This window comes from Paramisgurnus dabryanus, chromosome 7 (genome assembly GCF_030506205.2).
Source record: "Paramisgurnus dabryanus chromosome 7, PD_genome_1.1, whole genome shotgun sequence".
In the NCBI taxonomy this organism is placed as follows: domain Eukaryota; kingdom Metazoa; phylum Chordata; class Actinopteri; order Cypriniformes; family Cobitidae; genus Paramisgurnus; species Paramisgurnus dabryanus.
In genome coordinates, this window is record NC_133343.1 from 34,440,239 (window position 1) to 34,464,464 (window position 24,226).

The 24,226-nt window shown below is 36.6% G+C and overlaps 1 protein-coding gene across 1 annotated transcript; it reads left to right on the forward strand.

Annotated features, from left to right (window-relative positions):
• Window positions 1-1,681: 1,681 nt before the first annotated feature.
• On the forward strand, window positions 1,682-23,005 carry ngfb (nerve growth factor b (beta polypeptide)). The gene is made up of 4 exons (XM_065279408.2): window positions 1,682-1,761; window positions 3,586-3,834; window positions 19,213-19,325; window positions 22,100-23,005. Exons 3-4 carry the CDS (start codon window positions 19,250-19,252, stop codon window positions 22,687-22,689), a joined length of 666 nt encoding a protein of 221 aa, XP_065135480.2. The 5' UTR covers window positions 1,682-1,761; window positions 3,586-3,834; window positions 19,213-19,249; the 3' UTR covers window positions 22,690-23,005.
• The last annotated feature ends 1,221 nt before the right edge of the window (window positions 23,006-24,226 follow it).

A 24,226-nucleotide genomic window follows, 5' to 3' on the forward strand; every position in this document is an offset into this window, starting at 1 on the left:
TCGTGTGCTATTTTAAGTGGTGTTCTCCTTTGACAGCAGATAACACTCTTAGGGTCAGATTTACTGAGAGCTTGAGCCAGTGCAAACCATCATTTTGGTGTTAAACAATGAGTGTTTTGAGGCAAAACAACTTGCACTGATGTATTTTAAGATATGTCAGTGCAAGTTGTTTTCAGTGTGGACAGCTCTTACATTTATTTTAGTCTAGGACTCGTCTAATCCTTGTCCGGGAAACTGCCCCAATGTGTTTTATCAGTATGTGTGGTCTACCAACTGAGCGTGAGGAATTTTATTTTATCTCTTGCTGTGTTTGTGTGTTTTTGCGCACTGTGGTTTGAAGGCATATAAACACTTTATTGTAAGATATAAAATACATGTGTCATCATTTTGTGTGTTGGTTAAAGGAATATTCCATTTTCTTAAAAGAAAAATCCAGATAATTTACTCACCAAAATGTTGATGTCTTTCGTTGTTCAGTCGAGAAGAAATTATGTTTTTTGAGGAAAACATTGCAGGATTTTTCTCATTTTAATGGACTTTAATAGAGCCCAACATTTAATACTTAACTCAACACAGTTTTTTCAACGGAGTTTCAAAGGACTATAAATGATCCCAAACGAGGCATAAGGGTCTTTTCTAGCAAAACGATTGTCATTTTTGACAATAAAAATAACAAATATACACTTTTAAAGCACAACTTCTCGTCTAGATCCGGTCCAGCGTGACCTAACGTAAATGCGTAGTGATGTAGGGAGGTCACGTGTTACATATATAAAACGCACATTTGCAGACCATTGTAAACAATAAACTGACACAAAGACATTAATTAGGATCATTCCACATACAACAACGTAGGAACGGTCCTCGTTCTCAACACTTGTAAACACTGGGGCGGAGTTTCGCGTTCGTCCTCTGTGACCTCTTGACATCATGACGTATTGCGTGGGGTCACGTTGGCACATCACAACCGGATTTAAACGAGAAGTTGTGCTTTAAAAGTGTATATTTGTTATTTTTATTGTCAAAAATGACAATCGTTTTGCTAGATAAGACCCTTATGCCTCGTTTGGGATCATTTAGAGTCCTTTGAAACTCCGTTGAAAAAAACTGTTAAGTGTTGAGTTAAGTATTAAATGTTGGGCTCTATTAAAGTCCATTAAAATTAGAAAAATCCTGCAATTTTTCCTCAAAAAACATAATTTCTTCTCGACTCAACAAAGAAAGACATCAACATTTTGGATGACATGGTGGTGAGTAAATTATCTGGATTTTTCTTTTAAGAAAATGGAATATTCCTTTAAAGCTTCAGTAACATGTTTTGGTAAAAAGTAAACACAAACCAGTTATTTGAACAAGTACATCTCTCTTTACCTTACCTTATGATTCAAAATGGTTTACGATTGACAATAATAATGACTTTTGCCACAAATGTCAGTTTGATGTCATTTGGCTTTAACGTAAGTAAAAGTAAATATGCTTCAAACTGAGTTGGCGATATATTAGGAAAGTTGAAGACTGCACCTTTATGTGCCTTTTAAGTTGAATTCTATTTTGTTGTTTAAGGGAAAAGTTAAGATTACTTTTAACAATGTCATTTAACCTTTAATTAATGTTAATGATAATACTATAAAATAAACCAAAGTAACTCTTTACTGTAGATATTATATACATGTGGTGTTGGTGGTATGGAGAACACGCCTCCCCGAACCTACTGTATCCATAGCTGATGTGAAAAGTCAGAACCTGCGTCTGTAAATTAAGGTAAGTCATAACAAAATGTTATATATACATTTTATAATGTTATAGAAGTTTATAGACTCACTTGTTAAGAAGTGTGATGAACAGATCAAGAATACTTTTACTACATTGTACTATGCAACCCTACCTCAAGGCATTTCGTGGTATAGTCACAAAATATTTGATTATTTATTTGTGTTCATGCACACGATTGTCTTCTTTTTTTCGTGTCATTGAGCGCAAATGCATGTCTTTTTCGTGTAACTCAGCATGAATTTCCCCGAGCCTGACTTTTTTGTGTAATTTTATGTATTGGTTTCTCAAATTTTTTTTACCATTGTCATTTTGGGATGGGGTTAAAACGACTTTCTGTTGCATTTCAGACATCCAAACCCCAACTCTAAACCCAACTCCAAGTGACAATAGTTTAAAAATCGTAAGAAAACATTTTTAGAAACCAATACATAAAATGACATCTTAACTAAACATCTTAACTAAACTTGATTAAAATGATTGTATAAATGCATGAAGATTATGGGTTTGTGTTGTGTAAGAAATGTAATTTATAAGTTGTGTAAGGAAATGTAATGTATTAAGAGTTTGAAGGAGGGGTGGGAATTAATAAGTGTTAAACTTCAGCCCACTCCTTTTCAAGCATGCAATGAATCTTGATTGTTGGTTTATCAGTAGTTTTTTTGTTTTTGTTTTTAATTGTTGTTGTGTTGTACATATTGTACATTTTGCATTGTATGCTTGAAATAAATTTGCTGACCTGAACTGAACTGAACCCAAGACCCAAATCTAACCCCATTGCCAAGCGACATGGTTTAAAGGAAAACACCACCGTTTTCAATATTTTACTATGTTGTTACCTCAACTTTTCTTTTTTCATTGCGTGCACTTAATCTTTGTACAGCGCATCGTGAATGTGTTAGCATTTAGCCTAGCCCCATTCATTCCTTAGGATCCAAACAGGGATGAATTCAGAAAACACCAAACACTTCCATGTTTTCCCTATTTAAAGACTGTTATATGAGTAGTTACATAAGTAAGTATGGTGGCACAAATTTTTTTTTTACTCTTGCAACTATTGATGTAAGAGTCTTTAAATAGGGAAAACATGGAAGTGTTTGGTGCCTTGTAAATTCATCCCTGTTTGGATCCTAAGGAATGAATGGGGCTAGGCTAAATGCTAACACATTCACGACACACTGTACAGAAGATTAAGTGCACGCATTGAAAAAAGATAGGTATGTATTAATTTGTCTAAGTTGAGGTAAGAACATAGTAAAATATTGAAAAACGGTGGTGTTTTCCTTTAAAAAATAGAATTTTTTTTAAAAACCAATACATACAATTACACAAAAAGGAACTTGTTCTCGGGGACACGAAAAACAATTTATAGAAATTTGTGCTGAGTGACACGAAAAAGAGAATAATCGTGTCCACAAACACGAATAAATAAATCAAATATTTTGTGACTATACTACAAAATGCCTTGAGGTAGGGTTGCATTATGACAATGTATTTTAGTAACAGACAATTTAATGTGAATAAAAACAACAAATATTATACATAGATTTAAAATATCACAATTTATTCACCCTTTCTAAATGATAGACTTGAAATATAGCATACGTGGAGTCATATGGACCGTATTTAACACCATCTGCAAAACATCTTTTTGTGGTTTACAAGGAAAGGAAAGCAAACATGTCTGGAATGACATACTGTTAGGATAAATAAATGGACATATTTTTTTCATGTTTAAATATATTTTTATCTAAAAAAAAAATGAAAGTGGCTTTGTTGTTAACAATTTTAAAAGTAAAAGCTTGAACCTGTCAGGTTTTAGGACCTGGGGCTCTACACGTCACAGAGGAGGCACTGAGTAGTGGACTTCTGGCTTGAACTACCAGAGCAATCAATTTCTCAACAGCGGGAGCTGCTTCGGACTGGGTGTCAAAAGCTATTTCAAATTCTGGTGATTTGGGATTAAGCATCGGAATAAAAGTGGAATATCGGAGCAAAAAGATATTAAGGCACCATCTGATCAACTTTCTCAAGTGATATAAAGTAAAGAAGAGGAGAAGAGAGGTAAGGAGTTGGAGGACATGTAAGTGATGTTAAACATCTGAAGTTGTGTGCATCACTTTAAACTTTTCCTTATTTATAGTACTTATTTCCCATTGAAAATATATATAAAGTTAAATAGTTTGATTTCAACTATATACCCGATTACTCTACAATTATTGTGCATAGTCTTATTTGCAAAAGCATCTGGAATTTTCAGAGCCGCGCTTTATGTGACTTTTTGAAAGTTTGTGACAATGCCTTTAGAGAGACCTCCTTTCACAGACCTCAGGGGTAATCACCGATCCTATTCGTCCCTTCTTTGGGGGCTTAAAGGGTCTGTCTTTAAACCTTATGATCATCAGGTTACAATTACAATACAGGCCACATGAACGTACTCCACACATGACTCGTATTACCTCAGTCTACAGTAATGTGGATGCAGCATCATACCTTCCATATCTTTCATTTCACGAATGTCTTTCAGCGCCCTGCTGTTTGTTTTATCTTTTCTCTTTGTGTTGTAATGGCAGAGATGACCGTGCCCATCTCAGTTACCCCTACATCACTCATTACTGATTCATGAGTACCAGTCATTACACGGCATAATATACGCATGGAGGCCATGAAAGGCCACTTTTGACTTGTCTGCAACATTCTTTAGCATGCCGACTTTATATGCGAAGGAAGGGGCAGCTTACATTCAGATACATGACGTAAAAACTGAAATCCTTTTTTTTCATTCTTTAAATTATTCTTTACCTATTTTATTCACCCAAAGCTGTATTTTTTACTTGTTTATCTTTATAAATGTTAAAAAAGTGAAATACTTTCCTTAAAGTATGAAGTATGCGCTAAACTCGAAGCCTTTCAAAGCCTTAGTAGGCCAATCATATGATATAAATTTTAATGAAACTTTTACAGTTTTTTACCACAGTAATAATTTACATGGGTGACATGAGGGTTGAGTTTGATGAGAGTAATCGCTATTAATGATGTAATAAACAGCTTTAGTAAATATTTTAGGATTTTGTCAAATGGAGTTTCACGCTCTTCGCCCAGATGTCAACCAAGTCGAAACATAGACATAATGTTCTCCAGACAGTTTTAGTTTAACGTAGTAAAAGTGACGGGTTGTCTTTACAGGTTTCGCTGTAATGATGATCAAAGTTTTTTGTGATAAGTGTTTGAAAGGATAGGGGAAGAAAGTCATGGCAGTGACAGGTCACGTTCCCAAAGCAAAGTTTTGAAAGAGACAACTCGGGAATAAACCTCGTACATTATTGTTTGATGTTTTAAATCAAGCAGCTATACGAAACATGCATGGCATTTTAAAACATTCAATCATAGCTTTTTTGAAGTAATGTAAGATTTTTTATTTTAATTGTTGTTGATATAGGCACCACATTCAGGTATTTTTGCTTAATAAGTAGCTGCTTTTTAAACATTTATGTTTTGTCTCACAATGCCAAGACTTGTGGGTGCAACTACTGTAAAAAAAGACCGCATCAAAATTTGCGAATATGTCAAGACACGTACCTCAGCCTCTGTGATTTTCTAGCACCGCACCTCAGATGAGCTGTCAGTGTCAAACAGCAAACTAGTTCACGTGACGTGTCATAAACTGGTTGTTTAGTTTAGTACGTTTCAATTTGGTATTTGGTTTTCACTCTCATAAATACCTGAACGTTGCGTGTACAAGATAAAGCACTCAAAAGTGACAACCATGTGTGTCTGCAATGCGTACGTGGCCGCAGACATTTTACGACTTTTAGTCGAAGTGCTTTGAAATGTTTATTGGGGTTACGGTGAGCCTAAATTGGCTGTGGTTTCGACATCTGTCTGCACGTTCTCGCGAAAGGAAAAAGTTAGATCTTCCATTTGGCTTGAAATTAAAGACATGAACGCAAGCCTCGAATTCCCTGCCTTGCACCTCATAAGATATCAGTCTTGATTGTCAGCCAATAGGCATGCAAGGCTTTTCAATAGGTTCGCCCTTGAGGGGTTACTGGTGACGACCCGGGGCTTCCTTCTTTAAGTCAAGGATTACCTAAAGAATAACAAGAGCAATAAAGACCCTGTAGCCCGGGGCCGAAATGTGAAAGCAAATACCCTGGGAGGTGAAGAGAAACTGAGAGGTGATTATCGTGGCTTAGACTAAATAGAAATTAACAGTTAGATCTGCAACGCCAAAATGGTTTCAAGAACCAACTTTGTTTACCGTGTGACAAATTTGAAGCTTGTGCCAAATGGGACTCATGTGTGCTCTTGGAAGTTATCAACACGGTAGTGTGTAACAGTCAAAGGTAATTTCTGTCTGCCTTCCCTTTGAAGTGTCCCGACACGTGGTTTTAATTCAAAAGCACCCCAGTAAATACCGCTCTCCATGTATGCCGTCAGTCCCCATGCGGTTCTATATCACAGTTTTGATGTAAACTATTGCGAATATTTACAATTTCTCCTCTGAAATAGTTTCCAGAGATGCAGGTGTTTGCCCGTGAAAAATTCTCGGACACATGCTTTTATTCGCGCTCTGTAAACTATCGGGAGATGTCGGGGGCCTTTATCTAGGGTTTGGAATAGAGCCAACCCCGTTCACTGTTTTCAACCATGTGGAGTCCGTGGCTGCAGGGAGGAAGAGTTTTTAAGGACTCAAACTTTTGATTCCACAGCAGTTTGGATCTTAAACTTGACATAACAAGCTTGTACGATAGTTGCTGTAATCGCTGTCATGTCTTGCTTGGTGTTAATGATGTCAGTGGAATGCACCTGTAGGGAAAGAATCGTAGGAAAGTCGTTGATTCATGAATAGTATAGGTGTGACTCTAACCCCCTTTATTATTGTATTGCTATACAGTATATCAATATACAGTACAGTATTGTGCAAAAGCCATCATGCACCATCTTTATGTTTAAGGGAGTGTCTTGTGTGTGTTTTGTGAACGTAAGCGTCTCTTTTATCATAAACGGTTTTGACGCGTGTGCAGCAGGCACTTATTTTGACAAAACATGTGATGCACATGGTTCACATGAAGCAATAAACACATATTTTGAAAATACGAGCAAAACACACGACACTCCAAACGCATATTTTGACACTTAAACTTATAAGGCATACATAAATTCTGGTTGAATTTTAATAAAAAGTTTTTTAAAATAATTTTATATGGTCAGTATGGCCATTGCAAAAACAACAAATCTAAAACAAATCTAAGTGGCATGGTGGCTTAAGACTTTTGCACAGCACTTTGAGATTTTGCTGAAATGTAAAGTGCATGATAAATAAAATGTATTATTATAACTTCAAATTTGTAACTTTTATAAAGTTTTTTTATTTAAAACAAAAAGTTATGATATAAAACTATTGTCAAATAGAATCTGATTGTATAGATTCTGCACTAGGTCACCCATCAGATTTATCATTTTAACTCCTTTAAACCAAAAGTCATAGTTGTCTTGCTTTTGTCAAAGCACACATTGATGCATGTTTAGATCATAAGACAATGCATTCACGAACACTTCTTGCATTAAAAAATGCCCGCGAATTGTTCGTATGACTGCATCCATAACTAGAAACGTTTGCGCACGTGTGATGCTTGATTGCGAAGACTAGTTTTATGTCACCTGCACCCTATTTATTTTACTTGTGGTTGAATGATCCTTTCCGTTGTGACAAAGATGCGTGCCAACCAAACACTGGAACGAGTTTTAATATTTAGAGGAGCTGAAGACAGTTGTATACAGACGCTATGAATCGCTGTGTAAATCAAAACATCTGGATGGAGATGTGATGGGAAGAAAAAAATGGCCCGACCCAGTACGGCACAGCAGGGCCAGGCTGTTTGATTTGACCCTCTTCTTTTGATTTTTTCTTGTCATGTGTTGATAGATTTAACATTATGATTGATATAGTTATTCACAATGGCTTAAAAGTTTACGTTGATTTATTATTTTACAGGCATGTTATTGGTATATGTAGATATCTTTAACAACAAACATATAATTTCTGTGTTTCGACATTTACATCATGTTTATTATTGAAATGCTACTATGCAATGTGTCTTGAATGTCCAAATATCATTGACGACATTCAGATTTTTTTTAGTTTTGTGACTGACAGCAGTAAACTTTTGTCTTCTGTACATCAAGAGGGTGGCAATAAGAAGTTATTACTGTGGCTGCACATTGGCCTCGTACACACTGCATTTTAATTCGATTGTCACTTCACTTTTTAGTGTTTAATCTTGTTCTGTACACACAAACTTTACTAATTTACGGGAGTGACTGACAACCCAATGAACTCCCGCAAAATGCAGGTAGTGACATCGCATTTACACTAACTCTGCATAGTGTGTACATAACAGAACTGAACAAATAGTTGTTAATAAAGTATTTAAACATGCATCATGGACATGACATGTCTCTCTTCTGAAAAAAAAATGCCTAGAAGGCGAAAAAGTCGTGACTGCTCATCCGAGGGGCGCTAATTCAAAATAAGTGTTCGGAGTGTCATGTGTGTGGCTTGCGTTTTCAAAATATCCGTTTGTTGTGTCATGTGAACCATGTGCATCACGTGTTTTGTCAAAATAAGTGCATGCTGCACACGCGTCAAAAACGTTTATGATAAAAGAGACGCTCACGTTCACAAAATACACGCAAGACACTCCCTTAACAGTAAACTCTGATTATGCATGAGATTATTAACCCACCTGTGCGTGTACAGTACACATTTAGTATTCTGATGACGAAATTTGCGTTACGTGCACTGTATAGTATTCTAATTATTTTATTTTAATTAAAACAAAAACTTATGATGCAATACCCCTCCTATAGCCTACGTGTAAGTAGCTGCGTTTCCATTACAGATTTGCACAGAGCTTATATGATTTTGATAAAAAACTTTTGTTAAATGACAGCGTTTTCAACAACCGATGATATGCGACTGAAACATGGCGAAAAGTCCAAACATCACGTCAACAGATGTTGGTTATTTTAAGCCATTATTTTAATCAAAAGAGTTTTATCTAAACATTAATACAAATAAAACCCCTTATACTTGGGAGTGGCTATGTATGAGGTGTTTCTCTGAGGTAATAGTACATTATTTTAAATCAAAAGAGATGAAGAGTGTTATCCAAAGATTAATGGCAAGGGAAGCTTATGATACATGGAAGCAGACACGTATTGAGATGTTTCTAGGAGGTTTTACATACTGAGTCATCTTCAAATAATGGTTATGTGACTGATCAGTTGAATGCGAATAGCAGTTTTACAAAATTCACCTTTTCCGAATTGCCTGAAAAACCACCTTATGTGAGCGTAAAAAGTTGATGTGCGTAAAAATTTGATGTGTTTCCATTGGTTGTATTTTTCAATTTGCAATGTCAGTTTGCGCAATTTGAAGGGTAATGGAAACGCAGCTACTGAGGTATACCAGGCCTAATGTTTTTGTATGGCCAGCATAGCCGTGAGCAAGACCAACGTAAAACACATCATAGCGTGGAACTTAAAATGGTTAAAATCTCATATGCCGACGATCATCATGTAGTCGCACAAGTTTTACTGTTATGTCAAATATACAAGTATGTCTTTATACATTTGCACCTAATGTGATAGCTAATTACAATAAATAGCAAAAAAATGTAAATACATGCATAAGTTTAACCGTTTAAATTCCTTTCTCCTTATATAGAACCCTTTTTGGCATAAATGGTTCTTTGGAGCTAAGAAAAGAACCCTATGGTTCTGTATAGAGCCCCAATGAACCTTTTTAGAGAGCAGACTATAGGGATATGTTTTTTTTTGTCCTTCCATAATGATTACTCTAAAGAGTACAAGCGTGAGAACAATCTTCCCGTGTGTTGTCACCACAAATACCAAACATGGTTTAAAGAGTGCCTGAGACTATCCAGGTTAAACCCGTGAGTGTCTTTAAATACATCTGCTGTTCCTGTCTTCTTCGTGTAGAGAGCTGTTTTCATGTCCCCAGGGGTTAGAATGTCAAAGTGTTTATTTTAGGACCATTAACAATTTACGCTTAACTGTCCTTAATGTCATTTTGCTCTTTAACTGGCATCCGAAGCCTTATTCAGACCCGCTGGTAAAGTCATTCCTCACCTGCCAAAACTTTTGAAACAATGTAAATACTTTTTTTCGCATGGCAAAGTCTCAGAACAAAACACTTTGAACTGTTTGGGTTACAAGCTTTGGGTGGAAGTTTTTTTTTAAGCCATTAGGTGATATAGCACCCTGTCACCTTGCTTTAACAGACAGGGTGGCCCATAATTTGTGACAGAGTCCACGGGTATGTTGAATACTGGCACGCAGCTGCAGACTTAGTTTGTTTAGGTTTATGGATGTTAAAATCATAATAATGAAATTATTGTTTGCCTTAAGGTAGATTTTTAAAGAAGTTACTCCTAAGCCTAACAAAATCGCATCATTCTGGAAAAAATATCCAACACATCTGTTTCGGATTGAAAGCATTCAGATTTTAGGTATCTCATCGTTTTGCTTGCAAAATCCCAGTGGTTTCTCAATAACAGTAATACAATAATTGGCGAGCATACAACTCTACAAAGAGAAACAGGAAGGGTGTCAGGAAAATAGGACACTTGACTTTTTGTCTAAATTGACTGCTATTATCCTCTTTATATGGCTTCTGCTGAATGCTGTCCAGAGGGCAAACAAGAGACATCTTAGGATTCCAAGCAAGCTGGAGCGAGCCAGTAGCACGCAATCCGACAGAAGCATTTACTTGGCCGAGAGCGTCAATCCGATGCGTTTAATCCTTTCATCAATTCAGTTTGAATACATCGGCATTTCTCTTCACAATTATAGCAGCCGGCTGTCAATTTCGCTAAAGTACACGATGTGTTTGAAAAACATTTGAAGCCACTCCAAAACCAAAGCATTTTATATTTTGTGAATGGATTAAGTTGTTTTGCAGTTGTTAGTGGATGCAAATGTTAATTTTTATTGTTGTCCAGTTAAAGGATGTCACTTGTGGTTTTCACATTGTTAGTTTTTGTTAGCTAATGCATTAACTAATTTTATTACACGGCTCGTTGAAATGCTTGATTCTGATTGGCCAGTCGTGATATTTGCAAGTTTGCTATTCCCATATAATAACCGCTCAAAACTAATAAGGTAACTTGGATGCAGCAAATCATTTTGACAGGTACAGTTTAAAATTACACAAAAATGTAATATGTATTTTATTAAACATATATGACATCATATTTACAAATGATTAAACCAAATAGTGTGTCATATTGTGACATTTGAACGAAAATAAACCGGTTTTCATCACGGAAGGCCTGAATTCATTAACTCATTCCCCGCAAGCCTTTTTTAAAAAGGTGCCCTTTTATTTTTGTGATTTAACAAAGTTTCACAAATGCCTTCCAGAAAAAATGTATTCTATAGATATATAAACATACAAATATATCAAATGAAAGAACAGACCCTCTGCTTTTTAAACAAAGAAACAGGATTTTTTTTATCCTATCTTCATTTGTTCTCTTTTTATAACCGCTTATGTACGTGTAGGTTTCTTCAAAAATACAAAACTTTGAGCAAAAAGCTGAAATAATTGCATTTTTTAAAGGAATTTTGTTTGAAATCAGATTCAGAACGATTATCAAAACATACACGGAGTTTAAAATTAATTAAAAGAATTTTTTGCATCCGTTTTTTATAAATTGAGTAAGATAGTGTAAGATAGAGTGAGATCCGCCATCTAGTGTATAATAGCGGAATTAAATATTCATCAGGAAAGTACGGAGCCCCTAAGGGGACATGGAGAAAAAAAAAGTTTAGTTTTGCGTGCGCACATGAAACTATCGCGTGCGCACGTGAAAGCGAAAGTTCTGCACATGAAGGTTTTGCGTGAGCACATGAAACTAAACTTTTAATTTTTTTACTCCAATGTCACCATAGGGGCTTGGTAGGAAAGCATCATTGGCAGGGTATTTTTTTCTTAATTAACTAAATAACTCGTCAATGGCGGGGAAAGAGTTCAAAATGAGCTATTCAAATATTTCAAATCAATATTTAATGTCCTTTACCTTACTTATGAGGTAAATAGCATGTATAAGGAGGATAATGTACAAGCAGACGGTTATTGTAAAATAAGCTTCTTTAGTGTGATACAAGACCCTCATTGTTGGCCATGGCTGTTAAACAAGACTTTATAATTTAACTTTTAATAAAACACTTTTATAGCATAACAAACCTAACATCCACTTTTGTTGTAAGTCACAGTGCAGTATAAACATTCTTTGAAACACTTTGCATGGCCTCTCTGCTGGGCTTTTCATGTTATATACAATAAACCCCAAACTGACTATATGTACACAAACCCTCCGGCTATTTCATCAGTCTGAGAAACTACTACTTTACTAGGGTGTAGTGAATGGTTGCCAGGGCGTATGTACAGGAGTTGCTAAGTTGTCCTGTATGTTTTTAACACATTACAGTGTTGTTGCTATAGAATTATTCTCATTCCTAGAAATGACTGAGGTGTCATCTTCAGTGCAAGTCTATTCGGTTTTTTGCTTGTTGTAGTCCAGCACATCTGTAATAGCACATCTGGGTCCCACATTTTCTTGTGAATGTACAGTACCAAAAAATATGGAAACACTTACTCACTCTTTATTTATACTTTCTACATTATAGAATAAAAGTAAACGTATTAAAACTATAGAGTAACACAAATGTCACAATATGAATTATGTTGTGACTAAAAACATCCAAAAGAAACAGGGAATTCCTACTTATTTTACGAGTTTGCTAATTCGTATTAAACCCCAAGTCTAACCCAGTATTCAAATTGAGGGAGGCTGGGGGGGTCCCAGACCTCCTATAAGCATTGAGGGACCCCCTATAAACTGTAAACACAATCAAAGCTTCAAAAACACAGGAAGGTACGGGACCTTTAATACAAGTTATATATCATAAAATATGTAGAATTGCCCTGAGATTGTGTTGAAATAAATTTAAAACTCTGATATATTTCATCGTTTACGTTGTAGTCACCCTTTGCCTAGAATTTGCAAAATCAAAGCTTGAGGTCTCAACCTGAGATGCTTTTGAAAGAATAATCTGAAGAGTCTCTAAATGCCACATCGGTCAAAAATGAGATAATGATGGTAACCAAATACCCTTGACATGTACTATAGGTTCATAAAATACTTTAGTGTCAAATATGCTTAATCCCACCCCCAGGTCATTCAGAAATACTGGTCTTTAGGCAGATTCCATTAAGATAAAAAAATGCTAAATTATAAGAAATTATTCCAGACGCACTTCTTATTGGTTGCTGTTATTTTCAATATTCACTCGAAGTCATCCATTTAAAAAACAAATTGAATACAATTTTGTGGTCTAATAAAATATGTTTGCCAAAAATATACTTTTCTCTACAAAAGTAATTTTAAACATACCTTCAAATTAACACTTTCCCCGCCATTGACAAATTATCTAGTCAATTAAGAGAAAACATTTGCATAAAAAAAGTGTTCCTGATGAATTTTTATGTTATCCGCAATACCGCGATTACCAATTTTATGAAAAAAAAACTAAAAGCCAAAACGTTATTTACTAATTTTAAACTCTGTGTATGTATCATTCTGAATCTGATCTCTAGCAAAATTCCTTCACAAAAATGCAATTATTTAAGTTTTTTGCTAATAATTTTTATTTTTAAAGAGAAAAAAAAACATAATTAAAAGCTTATAAGTTTATACAAGTAGGGATGGGACGGTATGAACATTTCATATCATAATTATAATGACCAAAGTTACCACGGTTATCAATATTATCATGATTTTGTTAAAATGAGATGGAAATGTTAAAAAAGAACTGATACACACACTGAAAACATTTGAACAAGTTTTTTTGAAAATCACAATTTAATATTTCATGTCACTAAAATTATTTCTGTGGTAAAAAAAACATAAAAATCTGTCTAATAAGTTTACCGTGAATGAATACAATACATTATCCCTTACACTGTAAAAAGTGTTTCTGTGCCTTAGTAGATTTAACAAAGATAAAACAAGTAAACTGTATTAAAAAAAAATAAAAAATACATTTAATCAAAATTTGAGTTAAAATAACATAAAAAGATGAATAATTTGAGAAAATCTAAATGAACACTTTAATGAGTAAATTCAGCTTCATTTTGTTATGTATAATCCACTTAAATTTGTAAGAAGGAAATTAATTTAATAATTTTGTGTTGAAACAACATGAATGAGTAAACATAGCTAACTAGGCAGTAGACTCGAAGTTCCCAGCATGCTTTGCATGGGACTGCATTTGGACAGTGAAATTTAAATTTAAACGCTATTTTATGTGTTTTTAACTAAAAAGAAAGACCTTTTAGTGTTTAATGTTCATTTATCTTCAAGATTTAGAAGAGTTTTTGTTTCATCTTTGAGTTTTGTAGTTACCATTGTTCAGAAGACTGGTGCTTGTGCATAGACTGCATACTGAAGATGCCGCGCTTTACAGCTGCCCAACTAAAATGGGTGGGCGCGTTGATTGAATAAACAATTCGTGCCCTCATCACACAGAAAGATAAAGTCTAAATCTATGTTTATGGAAACAACAACAAACCATAAAAAAGTTACCTGTACCAAGAAAAGTAAATTAAACTGAGTAATTCTAGAACTATTAGTTAACCCAACTTAATTTTGTCGCGTTTGTATTAAGTAATATTACAGTGTTTATTATACTTAAAAAAGGCTACAAGTTGACTCAACTTAAAACATCAAATGCAATAACTTGCCTCAATTTTTATAAGTTAGATTTATGTATTACTTTTTACAGTGTAAATGCCGTCTTGTGCAAAAAACTATGTTGCATGTGCGCGCCTGCGTCAAACTGATGCTGATTGGACAGGATTTACCGCGAGTAATCAAACACGGTTGTAATGATAATTAAATGTTAAACGATATTACTAACCGTCATGACATTTTATCGTGGTTAATCGTGAAACCGGTAATCGTCCCATCCCTATAAGTTTATAAAGTTTATTGTGTGTTTGAAAGCAGAGAGTCTGTTCTTTTATTTGATATATTTGTATGTTTATATATATTTTTAGAAGAAAATTTTCCCGGAAGGCATTTTGTGAAACTTTTGTAAAAATCACAAAAAATGTTGGCAACTTCTTAAAAAAATGGCTGGTGGGGAATGAGTTAAAAGATTTTAAGGATCATGGGAAACATTTCGGTCAAGTGTTTTTGTAAACTTTTGACCAGTACTGTAAATTTGGTAAAGATGAGATGTAGTTATCTGTGTTTAATGACCAAGCGGTTAGTGTAAACTCTTACAGTAGAGTCAAATGGTTCTCATATGAATGTCTAGAGTCAAAGTCCCAGTACTAGGATTCATCATCTGGATTCATCATCAACTACAACATGTTGTCCATAAAACCTGTCACTATGGTCTGTCACCATATTTTATGATAGACCTTGTCTAACAATAACCATACAGTATGTGCATGCATATGTGTGTATAACTGTGTGTGTGTATTAGTGTGTATGCTGGATCCCTGGTTGGTTTATTGACAATCATAAATTTTTCTTTGACGTGTTAATAAATCAAAGGGGCAATGAAATATCAGCCTTAGCATTTTATAATTTTGTGGAAAAAATGTCCTACCTACCTTAATGTTTTCACCTGTACTGTATATTGATTTGCTTATTAGGAAGTCTCGCTGGTCATGCTTGTTATAAACTCGGTAAGAACATCAGTACAACCCCCAACAAATGCCGGTCCTTTCGTAGCGTGTAGACCGTGAAGTTTCTTCTGACCGACTTCATCATTGCAGACGTGCCCGCCGTTTAACCTCATCACGGTGATTCCTCGTTGTCTGTAATATTATGTGACAGGTTCTTTTGAAAGCATATACGTTGTAGCCCAACTGAATCTCAGTATGCACCAAAGTGGATGTTGATCGGTTACACATAAGAATAACGTCAAGACAGAAATAAAATTTAAACTGTTTAGTAACATCCGGGATGAGGTGGGAAATATCCTGAATCTGTGTTGACTGGAACGTAGCAGTGGTCCACAGGCTCAGGGCCAGCACAAAACCACGCTTCATTTCTGAGTTTTACCACACATGACTGCCTAAAGAAAGCTGCCCTGCAGTCTGTGGAAATCACAGCCCCGTGGAAGCCGTTGATAAGACCGTGTGTATGTGTGGTTTGGATGGGTTCACGTTACACAGTGGAACCTATGCCACCCAGACGCTGTCGCTGAATGAAAGCAGACTGTTTGAAAAAGACAGAGAGCTCTGCTTTGTTTTGCTCTCCGTGTCGACATGATAACGCTGGCTGTGCCAGATGGGGTGTGTTAAATAGTCTCTATCACAGCTAATGAGGTCAGTGTCTTAGGATTTGTAAGGTGGTCCTTCCACATACATAAGTACATAACATTTTTACAAAAAACAACATCTAATAAAAGACAAAGGGATACTCAAATATACTCATGCTTAATCAAAGGATATCATCATTTTTATTATGCTCTTTAAAGGTGCATTGTGTAACTTTTAGAGGGATTTCCTGACAGAAATGCAATATAATATACATTACTTTTTATCAGTGGTGTATAAAGACCTTACTGTATTGTTTTTATTACCTTAGAATGAGCAGTTTTTATCTACATACACTGCGGGTCCACTTACATGGAAGTCGCCGACATGTGGCTTTAAAGGTGCAGTGTGTAACTTAAAGGTGGAAAAGAGGATGTTTGTTTAATACATTTTTGCAATATTACTTGAAACTGTCTTTACTAAATGATAAAAGACTATTTATAAGCTGCACTGAAAGTAATATTATTAATATATGTCATCTGTGCACAAGATAGGGCTTTAAAAACATCGGCCAATTGCTCATGCAGTCATCGCATAAGCGATTGGCCCTCTGGCTTGTCAATCACTGCCATTACGATCCTTGTGAGAGACGTGCGCGCTCCAGTAACTAAACACAGGCGACGCATGCGCATAGCGCATGAAACTCCGTCTTAAGTTTCGTTTTGTTTTCATTGTCGATCCTGCTTTCCTCCTCGAATTTGCACCACGGTAGAGAAGAAACTCGAAGGAGGACGCAAAAGAAAGACTCTTTTGCGCCTTTAAAGAAGGATCTCTTGCAAATGCAATATAATATACACAACTATATTATCAGTGGTGTATAAAGACCTTACAAAATAAACTTGATGGTTTTTATTACGTTAGAATGAGACGTTTTTATCTATATACACTGCGGGTCCTCTTACATGGAAGTCCCCATTTTGTGCCGGCATGTATCTACAGTAGTGCTAAAGGGATAAACTGTTCTACTGTGTGCGTTTCATCCCTACGTCATCTCAGACTACATGTTTATCCTGTGGCGGCCACCATATGCGTTTTAAAATTGAGGGGTGAGCTGTTGGTTGCAATTTGCAGTTTGACCACTAGATGCCGCTATAATTACACAAACCACTTTAAAAAGGTGCATTGTGTAACTTTAAGAAGGATGTCTTGACAGAAATGCAATATAATATACACAACAATATTATCAGTGGTGTATGAAGACCTTACATAATGAACTATTTTGTTTTTATTACCTTAGAATGAGATGTTTTTTATCTAAATACACCGTGGGTCACTTACACGGAAGTCGCCAATGTGTACCGCATGTTTCTACATAAGCCCTAAATGGACAAACTGCTCTACAGAGTGCGTTTCGTACCTGTGTTTTCTCTGAGACGACGCTAGGTTTATCCTGTGATGGCTATCATATGCGTTTTAAAATTGAGGGGTGAACTGTTGGTTGCAATTTGCCGTCTGACCACTAGATGCTGCTAAAATGTACATACACCACCTTTAAAGGTGCAGTGTGTAACTTTAAGAAGGATCTCTTGACAGAAATGCAAGATAATATACAAAATTATTTTATCAGTGGTCTATAAAGACCTAACATAATGACCTGTATGGTTTTTATTACCTTAGAATGAGACGTTTTTATCTACATATACACTGCGTGTCCTTTTACATGGAAGTCAGCGACTTGTTTCTACAGTAGCCCTAAAGGGACAAACTGCTCTACAGAGTGCGTTTCATCCCTACGTTGTCTCAGACGACGACATGTTTATCCTGTGGCGGCTACCATATGCGTTTTAAAATTGAGGGGTGAACTGTTGGTTGCAATTCGCAGTCTGACCACTAGATGTCGCTTAGATTTACATACACCACCATTTAAGGTGCGGCGTGTGACTTTAAGAGGGATCTCTTGACACAAATGCAATATAATATACAAAACTATGTTAATATATTCGGATTCGGATATAAGTGGTGTATAAAGACCTTACATAATAAACTGTTTTGTTTTTATTACCTTAGAATGAGTCGTTTTTATCTAAATACACCGTGGGTCACTTACATGGAAGTCGCCATTTTGTGCCGGCATGTTTCTACATTAGCCCTAAACGGACAAACTGTTCAAAAGATCACATGTCACTTTGTTGTCTCAGACTATGACGTGTTTGTCCTGGGGTGGCTACCACTATGCATTTCCAAAGGAAGGGGTGAGCTGTGGACTGAACTGTTGGTTGCAATTCACAATTTCACCACTAGATGTCGCTACCAAAATTTACATAGTGGACCTTTAAGTGGGTTGGGGATTCTCTGATATAGTTTCAAAAAATAAAATAAACGTTGTACTTGTATTTGAATTGCAATCTGTATTATGCAACAAATAACAAATGAATCTGTATTATTTAATATTTATTTATTAATTTATAATATATTATTATTAATTTTAATTTAATTTAGTTAATTAATAAGGAAATGCAATGTGAGTTTTCTAAGAAACAAGACTTGTGAAATGTGTGTGTATTGTTGCAAAGAGAAAGTTTGTTGTTGTGTGTAACAGTAACAGATATTACATTCACTGAAGTATGAGAGGCGAGCTATACACATTTTTTAACTGCACTCCTCCAAGTCTTAAAAATTGAAGGAATTTATTTGGGCGGATTAGGTGTATCTCCCCGTAGGAAAGAAATATGACAAAGGGATGGCTACAACATCTCAATTGTTTTTATAGACGGCAATGAAATGAAAAAGAGAGGAGCTGGCGTCTTCTGTTCTCAGAATTTTCTCGTGTGAATAAGACAAATGTTTCACAACAGTTTGCCAAAATAACAAGTCTGCAATCAAAAGTCAATGATATTGTACAAGAAACACCTTGTACAAGAAAGCTGATACTTGAATAAAACCAAACTGACAGCATGAAGTTTCCCAAGCTATCGTATACAGTTTGATGAGGCAATACTCTGTGCCGTAAGTACATGGTAATATACACCTACAGTGAATGCTTAGAGTGAAATTTTTATAATTTTCTTCTCTTTCAGGGGGGCTGGAAGCAGAAGATGCCACGCTGGTCAATACATGTACCATGAGGAGCAGATGAGATCTATGCTAAAGCTATACAGGTCCAAACACTTCACCTGGAAACATTTCACAGGTAAGCACATTGATTATATACTTACACGAGCCCTTATTGTTTGTCTCATAGAAAAAAGCTTCACGCTAATGAAGCCTCTAGGTGGGCGGTAAAAACTGCATATGTTATATCGGTCAAAACACAGGACTGGTCCAAAATCGCATGCATGCCTTTCAGTCGAAATTTACAGTAGTGGAAAACCGGGGCAAAAGTAATGCGGGAAAAAAGTAACAAAGCGATTTTCTCCAAGCCCTGATAACATTTGCATCCCAAACTATGACAGCATCTTAGGCACACAAACACTTGACAGAGCTGACAAATATTGCGTTATTTACTCACCGTTTTCCGCGTGTAGATCCAGAAAGGTGTTTTCAACCATTAAGTAAATTCCTAAAGCAGTTATTTTGTTCTTATAACGCGTTGTGTTTTTGTTTTCATCTATCTTATTTTAAGTTGTGTATGAAGACTTAGGGCCCTATCATGCACACAGCGCAATTGACTTTGTCAGTGACGCATGTGTCATTCGTATTTTGCACCGGCGCACAGCGGGTTTTTCCCTCCACAGACGCACGTCGGCAAACTAGGGAATGAACTTGTGCTCCCTGGGCGGTTCAGCTCAAAAAGGGGGCGTGTTGCGGCGCAAACCATCCCTGATGCTATTTTCCAGTTTCAAAAAACAATTGCGCCACTGACCAAAAAAAACTAGTCTAAAGTCAGTGGCGCGTTGCGCGTTGTTCATTATGCTATTTTAAGGGCGCATGCTTGACCATAATGTATAGCGTGCACAACGCGCACACACTTTGCTTATCTAATCTACACAGATGCAACAGTTATTTTTGCAAATCATAAATTGTTACAATAAAAATATTAACACATGAGATAAGGGAAATCATAGTGGTGAGCATTGTGGTGATAGTTTTTATTTATTGAGTGGCTGCGTTAAAAAATTCTCATGCAAATAACGATTAAAATATTTTCATACGTTTGATGTGTGGCTGTATTACGTTTATTTTATGTAAATAATAATTTAAATGTTTTCATAAGAAACCTTAATGTATATGAACTTGATTTGTAAGTGTTCTTTGGGGTTGGACCTTGCTTGCGTTTCTTGGGTCCGATTTCAAAGCCCCCAAACCCTTTCAGCGGTGAGGGTGGACGCAGATCTTTGTTGAGGCAGATCCACCTCCCGTTACACGGCGTGCCAGATTTATGCTGGCAAGCTTGGGATTCCCCCGTCTCCTGACATCATTGTAGCGCTTGGCGCAACGATGGGGATGCCAGCTGATGAGACAATTGTGGCTATTTCCTCTCACGCCTGTTTAACCTACGCTGATTTGGGCGGGTTTCTTCTATCCCCATACAAAACAACTTCTCTGTCTTTGACTGCTCTTACAAGAACGTCAGTCTCCTCGGCTGTGAACCGCTCCTGGCGTGCGCCTGGTAAATCCGTCATAATAATAGCAACCCGCCTTGGAACTTGCGCCCTTGCGTTTAAAGGGAATGTTGGATAGCGTTCTGATTAGTTTATTTGACGTAACGCCCAAACCACACCTATGAATAATGAACCTACTTCAGACCAACCGCTTATTGATTTGCGCCTGGTGCAAGAGTTATTTCTCCCGTCGGGAAAATAGCAACAGCGCCCAAGATCCGCCCACAAAGTCACTTGCGCATTGCGCTTCGCACTTGCGTTTCAGATCGTTAAAATAGGGCCCTTAGTGTTACTTTCGTCCCTGCAGGTGGGGTCGAAAGTAACAATTCACTACTTATGTTTGTAGTGAAATTATACTGAAGTCGTTTTACATTTTTACAAAATTCCACCTGATATCGATAGAGCACTTGTGAGTTATTGATCACAGAAAAAATATATATCTGTCTAAAACATTATCTTTTAAAATGACGTTTTCTGACAAATTTTACTTTCGCCCCCGCTCTCCCCTACTGTGCAAAAGTCTTATGCTGCGTTCAGACCAGCCACGGTAGAGGCGTGAAGCGCGAGTGATTAAAATGTTAAGTCAATGTGAAGACGCGTTGACGGTTGTCGGGACTGAAAAAACAATTATATATGATCACTATACAATTTGCATGGTGGCTTAAGACTTTTGCACCGTACTGTATATTATAATGTAAATGCTAAATTAAATCTGGGCCCTTATTACATTAGAAGAGGAACCGAAAAAATATTATCACCAATTTATGATGACACCTATGATGGCCAGGTGTCATTTGTGACCCTGGACCACAAAACCAGTCATAAGGTGCAGGGGTATATTTGCAGAAATAGCCAACACTACATTTTGTGGGTCAAAATTATAGATTTTTATGCCAAAAATCGTTTGGATATTAAGTAAAGATCATGTTCCATGAAGTCATTTTGTACATTTCCAATTTGTAAATATATATATAAAATTTTTTATTTATCAGTAGTAAAATAGTGTTGCTAAAGACGGCTAAAGACTTTTTTTTTTCAATATTTCAATTTGTTTTTGCACCCTCAGATTCCAGATTTTCAAATAGTTGTATCTCGGGTAAATATTGTCCTATCCTAACAAACCAAACATCAATGGAAATTCAGATGATGTTTAAATCTCAATAAAAAAAATGACCCTTATGATATTTTTTGTTGCCTAGGGTAACATTTGTCCATGTTACGAGCGCACCACACTAACCTGCAGATAGTATGGCTGTTCTGTAATACAAATTTTATGTCCATGTTACCAACAGGCCTAGACCAGTATTGTGGTTTCACCCATATACACAAAGTTCTTATAATTGTATAATTTTCCTGTTATCAGGTCACGTTGAGCCCATGCGGTGGTCCATGCTAGCCCTGCTGCTCCTGTCCTGCAGCGAGATGTTTGCCCAGCGCCCAGGTGACGTCTGCCTGCAGAACGCCAACCGCGATGTCACATCCAATCCTGCACCAACCGTGGATCCCAAACTGTTCAACAAGAGACGGTATCGTTCGCCTCGCGTGCTTTTCAGTGAACTACCGCCGGACTCCGATCCGAAGAACAGAGCCAAGAGAAAAGCGGGTCAACCTCAACACCGTGGAGTTTACTCCGTCTGTGAGAGCGTCAGCCTCTGGGTGGGCAATAAAACCAAAGCTACAGACATTTCTGGCAACGAGGTCACGGTATTGCCCGACGTAAACATTAACAACGTCAATAAAAAGCAGTACTTTTTCGAGACGACGTGCAGCAGCGGGCGGGGTGCAGGTTCCGGGTGTTTGGGAATTGACGCGCGCCATTGGAACTCGTATTGTACCAATTCGCACACGTTCGTGCGGGCGCTGACTTCGTTTAAGAACCTGGTGGCCTGGAGACTGATTCGGATTAACGTGGCTTGCGTGTGCGTCCTCAGTCGGAAATCGTGGAGGCAATGAGAGTCTGTTGCTTTGCTACATACGTGTTTGATATCAAAGCCGTCCACGTGACATCGGAATGATGTTGAACATTTTCCTCGTGCATGCCGTTAATGAAAACCAGGACATAAAACAGACCATCTGCTGGGATATAATGTGCTCCTTATTGGAATCTACAGTGGAATGTAGGATTTGAACTTCAGTGTTGACGATTCATTTTTATGATTTTTGTCTTTTGGGATAACCGTATTATGACAAGTATGACAACTGAGGTGGTACCACATGTAAATACGTTGTTGTTTGTTGTAATTGTTATTTATTAAACAGCTGCATTGTATTGTTTTTTTGTGGCCTCTTCAACTGTAGCTTTACAAACGTACAACCTCATTGATATCAAAGGAAACCGAACGTTCAGTCATTTTTAATAGAACAAACTTGGGGTGAATAAAATTAAGTTTTATAAAAAGTATTTGTCATTTATTAAATGTGATCCTGTCTGTAAAATCCAGGCTGATGTCTCATAATCTACTTGTGATTTTAGGAGCATCAAAGTTTGATTTCAATTATTGGTTTCATATGATTTTAATCTTTGCCACGACCTTACTCAGTCAATATTTAAGATATCAAGGTTATATAATGTCCTTTACATAATGTAGTATGATCTTAAATGAAGGCGTTTTTATAATGTTATGCGGCTAAAGCGTAATTTTGTTGTCAGGCGAAAAGTAATCAGGTGTGTTTAACTTCATACGGCGCAACACAGACCGATATGCGGATGACATCAAAATATCGTGAGAAACCGTAAATCACACAAAAATGGATTTTCTACGGAGCCCCTAAGGGGACATGGAGCAAAAATTAAATAAAGTTTAGTTTCATGTGCTCATGTGAAACTTTCATGTGCTCACGCAAAACCTTCATGTGCAGAATTTTTTTTAAAGTTTAGTTTCGCGTGCTCACGTGAAACTATTGCGTGCTCACGTGAAACTTTTGCGCGCACACGTGAAAGCGATATTCAAGTGTGCACACAAAACACGTGAGCGCGCGATAGTTTCACGTGAGCACGCGATAGTTTCACGTGAGCACGCGAAACTAAACTTTAAAAAAAATTCTGCACATGAAGGTTTTGCGTGAGCACATGAAAGTTTCACGTGAGCACATGAAACTAAACTTTAGATTTTTTTACTCCAATGTCACCTTAGGGGCTCGGTAGTTTTCAAAGACTGAGTCACAATGATTTCTTTACTAAATCTCTTACTTTTTGCAGTAATGTTGATACATTAGCTGCGGCTTCATTAAATATTTGCGCAAAACTTTAGTGTTGTCTTCAAAATTGCCAAATGAAGGCGTTATTTTAATGTTATGCGGCTAAAATGTCATTTTGTTGTCTTGCGAAAAGTAATTCCAAAAACTAGTGACAGGTGTGTTTGACTTCATACGGCGCCGCGCAGACCGATATGCGGATGACATCAAAATATCGTGAGAACACAGTAAATCACACAAAAATGACTTTAGCTGGGTTTTCACAGACTGGGTCACAATTACTTCTTTACTTAAT

Bases quoted from the DNA above. Each gene is read 5' to 3' on its own strand.
- ngfb (XM_065279408.2), top strand. From the start codon at position 19,250: ATGTACCATGAGGAGCAGATGAGATCTATGCTAAAGCTATACAGGTCC. The intron at 19,326-22,099 runs GTAAGCACATTG...TCCTGTTATCAG, and splicing joins CACCTGGAAACATTTCACAG to GTCACGTTGAGCCCATGCGG.